This window comes from Clarias gariepinus, chromosome 1, assembly GCF_024256425.1.
Source record: "Clarias gariepinus isolate MV-2021 ecotype Netherlands chromosome 1, CGAR_prim_01v2, whole genome shotgun sequence".
NCBI lineage: Eukaryota > Metazoa > Chordata > Actinopteri > Siluriformes > Clariidae > Clarias > Clarias gariepinus.
The window spans coordinates 26,082,280-26,094,373 of record NC_071100.1 but is presented as its reverse complement, the minus strand read 5'-3'; the positions used below and the strand labels follow the sequence as shown (position 1 = coordinate 26,094,373).

At 36.2% G+C, this 12,094-nt stretch overlaps 1 protein-coding gene across 1 annotated transcript; it reads left to right on the top strand.

Annotated features, from left to right (window-relative positions):
• The first annotated feature begins 1,148 nt into the window (after positions 1–1,148).
• On the top strand, positions 1,149–4,868 carry cnpy4 (canopy FGF signaling regulator 4). Its single transcript, XM_053512739.1, has 6 exons — positions 1,149–1,303; positions 1,573–1,699; positions 1,870–1,966; positions 3,657–3,779; positions 4,012–4,129; positions 4,320–4,868. The coding sequence occupies exons 1-6, from the start codon at positions 1,219–1,221 to the stop codon at positions 4,427–4,429; spliced, it is 660 nt and encodes a 219-aa protein (XP_053368714.1). The 5' UTR covers positions 1,149–1,218; the 3' UTR covers positions 4,430–4,868.
• The last annotated feature ends 7,226 nt before the right edge of the window (positions 4,869–12,094 follow it).

The following is a 12,094-nucleotide window of genomic DNA, read 5'->3' as shown; positions in this document are numbered from 1 at the left end:
CGCCTACTTCCGTGTAGGTAGTGCAAGAAGACTTCAAAATAAAAGCCAACACTAATTTACAACGCAGGAAAACCCCCACTTCAATATAAACCAGATATTTCTTTATTATTGTTGTTTATTTACATGTTATAGTGTCATGTTGTTTTTTCTTGTTCTCTATTAGATTTGTCAAGTTTTGTTTTGTTTTTTAGAAGAGTTATATGGTTGTGATTGTACAATTATAAATGCTTTTCCTCATGATAAAAAATATAAAATATATTTATAAAAAGCTTAATAAATGAAAAATAAGTAAAAATATATTTTTAAATATATGCTAACGATTTTTTATATAAACATAATACGAGGTGGTATCTAAAAGTTTCAAGACTAATTTTTGTTACACGCCAAAAGATCCTTCATAAGTCAGTGTGCCAAAAGACATCGTCCAGAAGGAACATTGCGTTGAAATCTCGGTCAGCGTGATGGAGGAAAATTACCGGTGACGAAACTTGGGTGACGACCCTGAGACAAAGCAACAGTCTTTACAGTGGTAGTGCCCATCATCTCCACAACCGAAAAAAATTGTGCATCGAGAATTCGTCCCCAGGGGTCAGACCGTCTATAGGTGATTCTACTGCCAGGTTAAAAGGTGTCTGTGTAAAGACATACTGCAAAAGCGATCGGATCTGTGGCACGCAAATCTCTAAAGTTTCTGACACCTCCTCCTATGTAATAATGCTAGAAGAGACAATATTCAAGAGACAACAAAAAAGAGTTAACCTAGACCTTTTTAGCACTTTATGTCCTACAAATATTTTGTTTAATTAACTTAGTAGTTCATTTCCAATATTCCATATTTTCGTAAATAGGTAAAGAAAATTATTGCAAGCTTTTTAGTAATCAACTGTGAGCTGTGAGAAATAGTCTTTTTTTAAATAATTATTTTTAAAAAAACTTTAAAAAAAATAATATATATATATATATATATATATTGCTACATTTTTATTACGTTGTAATGTATGGTTCTCACTGTGGTAAGAGAGAACTATCGGGAACAATGGCGTCACTATTTATTTTTGATCAATGACTGGGTTAAAATTGCCAATCTGGCAACCATCCCTGCCTGCTTTAACCATGCGCATGCTCAGTTTCATTTTCCATGGCTCCTTAAGACTGTCGATGTGGCTATAGTGCTGTTTAACTCGAGTATTTTAGAGTTCAGCTGTAAATAAAGACGCCATGGACGTTTTATCTTTAAGTATATTTTTAATCTTCAGCTTTGCACTAGCGGAGCAGGAAGAAAGGCTTCCAAATAAATGTGAAGGTACAACAGCGACCTGCTGAACTTTATTTATTTATTTATTTATTTTAATGAGTAGGAAGATTTCGAATTGAAAGTTGGTGCTGAAAGATGTAAATTCAGAGTAAGAGTTAAAAAGCATTTTATTGATTTATTGATATTCAAACCTTAAACTTAGTTTTATATCCCTGTAAACCTTGCAGCAGTGTTTGTAGTAAAATTATTTGGTGTAATTGTTTCATTCTGCATCATATTTGCATCCCTCATTAATATCCTTACACTTACTCTGACAGTGTGCAAGTTTTTGACAGTAGAGCTGCAGGCAACTTTGGAAAGGACCGGTCGCTCCAAAGAGGTCCTGGAGCTTGGAGAAGTGCTGGACACTGGAAAACGGAAACGCAAAATTAAGTACAACACCTCGTAAGTGCCAAAAATAAGACGCTGCATGATAAACAGATATCTTGGCATGGGTTTGGATTGTTAACTACACCTATTTGTGATCTTTTATCCAGTCATTAGAATGTATTATTTATAATACTATTAATTAGAGTGTATAGCTCATTTCTTTCTAATGTGTTATATATTACAAGAGAAACAAGATTAACAGAAGCTGTGGACAATATCTGTGAGGGAATATTGCAGTACAGCGTCCATGCTGAGAGACCCGGGAGCCTTCGTTATGCCAAGGTGGATTTACTTCTCTACACATTATTACCACACGGTTATTTAAAATCGTAAACTTTGAATACAGCTGGGTCCAAAAGTCTTAGATGTAAAATGCTGTTTGTTAACAAAAATGTTATTATACACATTGTCAACAACAACTTATGCAAAAACAAGGATCTGAGTAATAATTGCACTAATATTTGTTACATATCCTCTTTCCAGTTCACTCCGGGTAAGACTCCCGGAAGGTTCTTCTGAAACCCGATAATGCGTGTTAGGTCAAATTCATGAGAACATGTTGTACAGTGGAAACGATAATGTAAAAAAGGAAAAACTGGGCCCGTATTTACTTAGCATCACAAAGAAGGAAATTGCTTTTAAGTGCCCAGAGATTCTCAAAATGATGCCAGGAGTGGGAATAAGAGCTACTTATTTATATTCTTAAACTAGGAAATCACTCCTATCTCCACTAAAATGTAGAAAATAAAATGCATGTGATGTTTAACTGGTCCATTAGTAAACATGCTGTATGCTGTCTCCGCAGGTGACTGAAACTGTACGTTTTTTAGTGACAGTCCTGCACAGCACTATTATAGCGGCTTTAAACAGTTGCGATTGGAGCAGGATAACGCCATTCGCTATTTCTCTTTTCCACCATTTAAAACTACAAAAAACTGTAAAAAAAAAAAAAAAAAAAAAAAGTATAAAAATACATCACCCACTGTTACGGCTGCGGCTCTCTCTTGAAAAAGTGACATCACACGCTTTTCTTTGTGCACTCCTACTCATCTCTAAAAGTAAGTATAGGAAGCTTGATAAATAACTTTTATGTCCCACTTTGAGGTAGAAATATTTTCAGTCCTAAATGAACTTTCAGCCGAATTCCTACAAATGATTCTGAGATGCTAAGTAAATTTGGGCCCTAATCTTATGTAGCAAGAAATTAACATTATTAATATTACACGGTTGCTTATGTATAAATAGTTATTTTAGAAATACCATATTGAATAATAAACTTTCAGGATTTTGAATATTTGGTAAGTTTTTCTTTTTTCCTAGAATAATTTTTAGTTTTACAGAAAGGAAAAAAAAATGCTACGAATCAAGTGGATAGAAAAAATATTGGAATATTTCCTTAAATTTGAAACAATGCAAGGCATGAAGAATTACACAGGGGATAAAATAACCAAAAAAGAAGCTGTAGGATGTGTAAGCACAATATCATCACTGGACTGATCCTCACTATATGTAAACTAGTTTTATTATAATATTAGACAGGTTTGTATGTGTAAGATAAGATAAATAGAATGGTTTTCTATCCTTTTGTATTTTACCAAGGGATGAAAAAAAAAATTAGCATTTTAAAACATAATTGAGAAATTTTGCCAATGTAAAAATAATAAAATGGTAAAATAATATCACAAACATATTATGATAACCACAATGTCTCAGGGAAGTGTAATGCAACCTTACAAAATGATATTTTATGGTGTTATTGCCCAGCCCTAAGACATAGATTTTCCATACTGTCCTTACTTGGATAAAAACAACATGTTTATATAATGTACTGCTGGTGAGAGTAAACTTTTTCATCCTCACAAGGTGATTAAAACCGATTTAAAAAGGCAGGAGCATTTCTGTATGAAATAATGCATTTAATATTTTTATGTGCTCAAAATTGTGTATAATTGTGAATGTTTGTGTTGATCAGGGCACCAGTCAGACCATGAACACACTGAAGAACCTGGTGAATAAGGGGGTGAAGGTGGAGCTCGGTATCCCCTACGAGCTGTGGGACGAGCCATCTGTGGAGGTGGCAGACATGAAGAAACAGGTAATAAGCACTTATTGATTTTTTTTTCTTTTTAATTTGTTCACACAAATGTGTGTTCTGTTTGTCTAAGACACATGTCAATGTTAAACCGAGGGTGTCTTTGTTTTTGTAAGCTATAGTATGACAGCATGACAGAGTTGTGTGTTTCTAACCAAAACTATAAATTTCAGTGTGAGACTTACAGTGTTGGAAAATAAGAGTGAGCACAAGGTAACATGCTATCATGTTTCAGTGTGAGACTATGTTGGAGGAATATGAGAATGTGGTAGAGGACTGGTACTTCAATCACCAGGAGAAAAGACTGGAGAAATTCCTGTGTGAGGATCACGTACTAAAAGAATCTGAGTCAGGTGAGAGAACCACATGCGCGCACACACATACACACACACGTTAAAGCTTGAATAATCATTTTGCACTTCAAAACTTTTTCCTTTGTAAATATTTGTGTAACAAAGACAATAAGAACAAAGAATAGAAAGAGGTATCGTATAATATAGATATAGAGTGAGATTTCTTTCCGTGTATCCTACTCTTATTTAGAATGCCTTAAAGAGGTGTGGAAAGGAGACATGGGTGTGAAGGGATCAGCTGAAGAGTCGGAGGGCGAGCCGGAGGAAGACGGTCAAACTCACGACGCGGGAGAACTCTAAAAGCTGAAACATGCCTGACAAACTCCGACAGCTGGACTTTTCATTCTTCTTTGTAGAATATGTCCTGAGAAAGAAAAGCCATCCCAAAAGACCAATGAACTGGGAGCAGTGCTTTCAATAACTTTTTTTAACTTTTGGTACTAGTTAACACTACAAAAAAAAGCAGCCACCTCAGAAAGAGACAGCGACAGTGTTATAGCCATTTGAGAGCTGTACCTTAATGTGGCCGCTCGTTTGTAAAACAAGGACTTGAAATATTTATGCAATGCTGCCAATAATGAAATCACTCCATGCATAATGCCTTTGTTATAAACTTCTACAGTGTTATCTTCAAGATCTGTACTCCCTGAGCCATAATGAGGGTTGTATTGACTCTCTTACTGTTCAGTTGAATAATGCGTTTACTTTATTGTTTTGAATAAAGCATTTTATATTTACATATTTTTCCTTGATAATTCCAGCTATACTTGACTCACTCCCTCATTCTCTGTAACACTTATCCTGTACAGGGTTGCGGGATGGTTGCTTGTATCCTATCCCAGGGTACTCAGGGCACACACACTCGTACATGTTCAGGGCTCTTAGTCAATTCTTGTTTTTGAACTGTGGGACGAAAACCAACAAGCATGAGGAGAACATTCAAACTTCACACACAGATCCAAGACCGGACTCGAACCCTCAGCCTTGGAGTTGCGAGGCCACAGTGCTGTACTGCATAAGACAATGCAGGAGTCTCCTTATTGAATACCTGGTGATATATATATATATATATATATATATATATATATATATATATATATATATTATGTTTATATGCCAAGAGAAAACAGGTCTTCAGGCAGGATTTAAATTCATCAAGCTAATCTTCAGTTGTACTGTATACTTATGGACAGATGTTGTATAGGTAAATATATTACAAATTTAAAAGAAAGGTTCAATTTCATACAAAAATGTTGGACCATGGTAATTGTGGGTATAACAGCATAAATGTGTCTTAAACAGCTTTCATGTTTACGAAGTGAATGAGCATTTGTTATCGATCACTGCCTGACAACACTGGCAGGAGTTCCTACAGTAATCAGTGAGAGAGTTCTGAATCTGTTCCATAGCCTGGATATGGTATTCCTGGCAACCCCACACTGCCAAGCAATGTCTGTTTGTGCTGAAACATTTCTTAATTTAAGGGAAACAAAATTAGGATTTAGATTTTTTAGGTTTTTGTAACAGTACAAATATTTGCATATGTTTTATAATTCAATGTTTCTTTTGCCCATGGAATATGTTTGTGTTTGTATATGTATGCGTGTGGGCAAAATTGCTGGTATCCAAGAAAAAAACACAATGGTCACTGAAATAACTTGAAACTGACAAAAATAATGATAAATAAAAAATTTACTGAAAATGAACCAATGAAAATCAGACATTGCTTTTGAATTGTGGTTCAACAGAAGCTGGTACCCTTAACTTAATACTTCTTTGCACAACCTTTTGAGGCAATCACTGCAATCAAGTGATTTCTGTAACTCTCGATGAGACTTCTGCATCTGTTGACAGGTATTTTGCCCCACGCCTCGTTAGCAAACTGCCCCAGCTGTCTCAGGTTTCTGCATGTTTCAGCTCTTTACACAGATGTTTAAAAGCATTTAAATCATGGCTCATAGAAGGCAGCTTCAGATTAGTCCAATGTTTTGTTCTTAGCCATTCCTGCGTGTGTTAACTGTGTTTTGGGTCATTATACTGTTGGAGGACTCATGACCTACGACTGAGACCAAGCTTTCTGACACTGGGCAGCATTTTGCTCCAGAATGCCTTAAAAGTCTTGAGATTTCATTGTATTCTGCATGGAATTCAAGACACAATGTACCAGATGCAGCAAAGCAGCTCCAGAACATAACCAAGACTCCTCCATGTTTACATGGTACAGTTTTGTTTTCTTTGTTTGCTTCATACTTCTGTGTCTGTAAACATAGAACTGATGTTACTTTCCAAAAAGTTCTGTCCAAAGGACATTCTCCCAGAAGCTTTGTGGCTTGTCAATATGCATTTCGGCAAATTCTGGTCTCACTTTTTTATTTGTTTTCAGTAGACCAATAGGAGTCCAAGCTTGTCTTCCATTAAGTCCACTTTGTCTCAAACTGTGATGGATGGTGGGATCTGACACTGATGTACCTTGACCTTTGGAAGCTGTTCTGGGCTCTTTGGTCACCCTTCGTATTATCTGTTTCTTTAATTAGTTGGCTACAGTCCTGTGGACCTTAAACATCTGAATAATATGTGTGGCTGTGGTCACTGCTTGAAGATGGTCTTATAGCCTTTACCTTTAACATGTTTGTCTATAATTTTCTTTCTAAAGTTTGCAAACACCTATGATGCTAATTAAAGGACACATTTTAGATTAACATGCACCTATGGTCAATTCCTGGAGGTCTTGCCATGTTTGTAAGAATGATATACAATGAATAAATACAATGGTCACAATTGGCCTCCATGGTCACTCGTAGGACTACAGAGGTTCCTGGATAGATGGGTGGATGGTGAAATGATTTTCAATCTTATCTAGGGGTACCATTATTTTATATGATAGCAAATTCTACCATCATTTTATATGATGGTAGATATATGTATATATAAAAGTTATGACTTTGCTGTTTTTTCAGTTCTGCAATGTTGTAGTTTCTTATTTCCAGTGGTTATATGAGAAACAAAACATTTTGGGAGTTGCTGTTATTGGAAATTTGAATATAATTGGAATTGTGGATAACCCATCAATCCAAAATCACTAATTATTTTTCAATAAGAACCTATGAAAACATGCAATCTGGTGTTTATATTACTTATATATTACTTATTTTCTTTTCTTTTCTAATATATATATATATATATATATATATATATATATATATATATATATATATATATATATATATATGACCATTGTTTAAAGCGCTATATAAATAAAATTTAATTGAATTATATATCTGTTTCTTTATGCAAAACTTAAAAGATTCCAGCTGAAATACTTTTAGAATATCTCTTTCTCTCTCTAACCTTTCTCACACACTTGATATCAGTTAGGTAGGACATTATACGACGTGTTTAATCTCCATCCCTCGAATGAAAATAAAATTCAACTGATGAGTATTTGGAGTATCTGCCTTTTTCTGACACTGTAATTTTACGTAATGACGTTTTGCCCACCAGGGGGCAGTAGTGTCTATATGCTGTGGTAGTTTTATCTCCCATTGTGATCCAGACAGACAGATATGGAGCACTTGGTATTACTTGGTTGAGGAAGTGAGCCTTATGGTGGAACAGTTTATATGTAGAAGCAGACTTACACCTGGCACTTCATGTCTGTGTGCACATTTGTGCTGCTACACAGACCCCTGGCAGTGCCACTTGCCTGGATAGACTTTCATTAAGAATAATGGATAAGTGCATGGCATCTTTCAGCATCAGCTATAATTACATCAGACTCTTATTGCTGAGAAGTAATTTATTTGTAGTAATAGGAGGTTTGTGATTATTTGTAATATTTTTTATATTATTATGTTGGAAGACTCTCACAGTAAATCCTATTGCTTTGACTGTCTGAGTGACTGCGTTTTCCAGTTAGTTTTAACTTGAAATGGTCTGCACTTTCACTTTACAGGTAAAAACAAACGCATATGAAGATACACAAGGATCAACCATAACATTAATAGTTTAACATTTTTTATTAATTACAGTACTAGTAAACTAGTGACAGAATCAGGGGCATCTAAGGCTCACCCATGCCTTTGGGGACCTGTCTGATCCAACATTAAAGTCAGTCAGTACTGGTCATAAAAAAACTGCACCTGAACACCCAATCCAACACAGCACACTACGCAAAATGTCCAGCAAGCAAAGAGCCCAAGATCACCATACTGACCTCCAAACCTCACAGACCCCAATCCAAAAATTTATGAATGAATGGTAGGGTTTTTTTTTTTTTTTTTTTGCATGCTATTGAGCATTACATTACCTATTGTAAAAAATGTAAAAGTTTAATTTTGAACAGGAATTGTATTTTTATCTACTGTAAAGGTATCCCACTTCCTTTAACGTGATCCTAATAGTCTTTTTTCCTCAGGTTTCTCACGGTTATCCTTCAGGGACTGGGGAATTCCAGTTCATTTTTTTGTGACGAGGGAAGCTGACACAATTTAATCCCGCAGCCCCAGGGAAATCTGCTACATCCATCTCTCTAGCCACCTCAGTAATATATCTACATAATACAAGTGACACCTGTCAGGCTTGTTGTGGTATTAATGACAGGAAACAAAAGAATGATTTGCACTGATAAAGGCAATTCTCATTAATCCTAATCTAAATCCTAGAGGTTTAGTCTTTTCGCTTAGTGAGTGAGTGGGGAAATCATGAATGGGTCTCCGGGACTGAGACTAAGCAAACTTGTGTTATGGAATGTGTTCACACAGATTTCTTAGCATTATGCTTTCAAAATAGACAGTTAAACTGATTAGTGCTTAATTAATTGTATCAGGGTTGCTCATTAGTGTCACAGGAGCACAGCAAATAGAGTTTGTGCAAAAAAACTGAATTTTCATGTTCTTTCAGGACCTGTCTTCCTCTGGGTTGTCTGGTCCCCCCTGCCTTTTGGTAGATTGCATACTCTATAATTGCTGCTATGCGTGTCTTACAATGGAGGCATTCCTACCTCATGCCCAGTGAACTCTCGATCATTACTGAAGAATACATAAGTGTTACACATAGCCTACCCTTTAAGACTGCTGCAGAATTTAATGCTTTACAATTATACTTGTACTATATTTTTAAAAAGGCCATTTTAACATCTTTAAAACAAAATATATTTGACCTGGTGCTATAATAATATTATTCACATTAATTTAGAGAAGGGTGGTTGAGGTTCTAATAGTATCTCACAGGTTAACTGGTTAAAATCTCCTGAATGCTGAATATGCTTGAATCTGCTTCACTATGGCTACTGGACCTTTGGGCAGAGAGTGAATATCGTAATTGCAGCATCAGTGGTCACATGAAGGCATTTGTAACTAGATCTCTATTGTAGACAGAGCAAAATAGGAATTCTTTCAAAAATATGTTTTACACAACACTTTTTTCCTGATCTTTTAATCAGTATCTTTTTTAATAATCTCTAGTGAGTGTTCCAGGTTTGGAGACCAGACTTAAAGTATTTCAGTATACTGAAAACACCTCATAAAGTGCACCAAAATGCATGGGAGGAAGGCAGAATGGTGGAGGCAGTGTGATGCACTGAGTCATGTTCTCATGGAAAATACTGTGTCCCGCCATTCATGTGGATTTTACTTTGACATGTACCACCAACCTAAAAAAATTGACGCAGACAAAATACAATATTTCATGTTGTCGATATTCCCTAATGGTGGTGATTTCTTTCAACAGGATAATGAACCCTGCACTACAAAAATTTCTAAAGAATGGTTTGAGAAACATTAGAGGTGTTGACTTTTCCAGATCTCAACCTAAACGAGCATTTGTGGGAAGTGCTAAACAAATCAATTTGATCCATGGAAAGCTCATCATGCAAAGTACAAACTTACATCTTGATGCCAGATATTACAGCATACCTTCAAAGGTATTGTGGAGTCCATGCATGCCTTGTAGGTGTTATGGGTTTATCTGTGTATGTTCTCCCACTTTTATTAGCTGGCTCATTGTAAACTTAGTTTAAATCGACAAAGTTATATATAAAGGTTCCAGTGTAGGGTAACTCTTGCAGGTGAAAGAACAGGATTTCTTGTTTTTGACAAACTACACTTATTCAACTGTCTGCTTTACAGTGATTTACTACTCATTTAATTACAGGCCTTAACTTCCATGTGTGATTAGGTGTGATTTCAATTTACTTGAAATTTTATTTGGTGATGTTAATACAGCTAACTCGATAAACCTGCTTGAACACAAAATCAGAATATGCCTTCTTTACACATAATATGCCTTCTTTACACATATCTGCCACCCACTCAGATTTGTTTACGATGATGAAACGTCATACCATCTAGAGTAGGCTATGACATGTCATAGCAGCATGTCATACCATCTAGAGTAGGCTAAGACATGCTGCTATGATGAGATCGTCTGTCAGTTAGTATGAATACTGCCTTTCTGCCCAAGTTTGCCTTCAGAAGAGAATGTACTGTGAAATGCAATTCAAAACACTGGGACATTGTTTTGTCTGTCTTCTGCAAAAAAAAACAAAAAACACAAGAAGCCAAGCTACAAGCTCTTGCAAAAAAAATAAATCCTCTCTTTAGTTTCCCTCTAGCAGTGTTTTTGCATTATATTATTTTCACTATAGCTACTAAGATACTCTCCTTAAGGCACCCTGTGTGTTTGTACTGTTTCTTGGATAACTTTAATTTGGAATTAGGACTGAATACCAATGTAATTGCTTTTAGATAAAGTTTTCTTTGTCTAGGCATGGTTTTGTTTTGATATCAATACTGTGGAATTTCCCTTCACATGTTGCATACTTTCACTGACTGGGTCTTAAATGTTGTGAGAACGTACCCATGTAATTAATACTAACATGCTTCACAATGCCACACCAATCAGCAGCTGCCTGCCACGCATTCATATTGTCATTTTATTTCCCATAATGAAATTACGTCTTGCTGCACTGTCTGTTGCAAAATGTGTGTTGCTATATCTTGTTAAAGAATACTGTTTAAAAAATTGGATTGAAAGATGGGCATTACAAAAGGTAAAAAAAAGATTTGTTTAAAAAAGGGAGGAATTTTTAATGAGATCTGTTTGAATTACTTACTATTTAAAAAATACACAAGGTATTTTAGAGTCATAAAATCTAATTGTTGCATTGGAGAACCTCTCCCAGCACATTTATTTTAGTGTTATAATCAATCGCCACAGCTCAAAAAAGGTTAACCTTAATATCTAGGGTTTAGGAGCACCAGACTTTCCCCTCTGCTCCATCCCAAGGTGCACCATATTTGGACACAAATAGCCCATGATGGCTTAAAGCTCTGCCTTGAACCTAGTTTAGGGTTAGTAACAACTTCACGTAATGCAAAATCAGCCTGCCAATTTAGCACAGTTATTATGCTTGTCTCCTGTCCAATAATACCAAAGTCTAATCTGCACTGTTCTGGTGCGACACACACACCTGGGAAACAGTTCTCAAGGGAAGTCATCAATCAGCTTTATGAGACTGCTCTGGGGAAAGTGGCTTCATCTTTCTTATAGTTGTTCATTTGTTTCCTCCCATTCTCTCTCTCTCTCTCTCTCATGTAAGCTTTGCACACATGTCACCTCATTTACTTCAGGGATTGCACTGTTTGCTCAAGTGTTCTTTCGAGCAGATGTGCGTTTCACTGACACCATGAATGACCACAATGATAAAAATCGCGTCCAAATCGTGTCGTCGTGCCCTCAACGTGAACACGTGACCGCACAATAGATTAGAGCAAAGCGCAAAGTATTCTCAGTCGGCAGCTAAAACTGCACACTTTATGGTTTTTCGCTTCCATCTGTTTAAAAGGCGCGCCTGCCTCTACAGAAGCGTTAGCAACGCGCGCGCGCGGGTTTGTGTTTGTGTGACGTCATGTCGGCAGTAATGGGCTCGCCGCGCGCGCTGCTTGCTGTGGCACTGTTGATCAAAGA

What these genes read in the sequence shown, in the direction of transcription:
- cnpy4 (XM_053512739.1), top strand. Translation starts at nt 1,219, where the DNA reads ATGGACGTTTTATCTTTAAGTATATTTTTAATCTTCAGCTTTGCACTA. An exon ending in GCTTCCAAATAAATGTGAAG is followed by an intron (nt 1,304 to 1,572) that starts GTACAACAGCGA and finishes TTACTCTGACAG; the next exon opens with TGTGCAAGTTTTTGACAGTA. An exon ending in TGGCAGACATGAAGAAACAG is followed by an intron (nt 3,780 to 4,011) that starts GTAATAAGCACT and finishes ATCATGTTTCAG; the next exon opens with TGTGAGACTATGTTGGAGGA.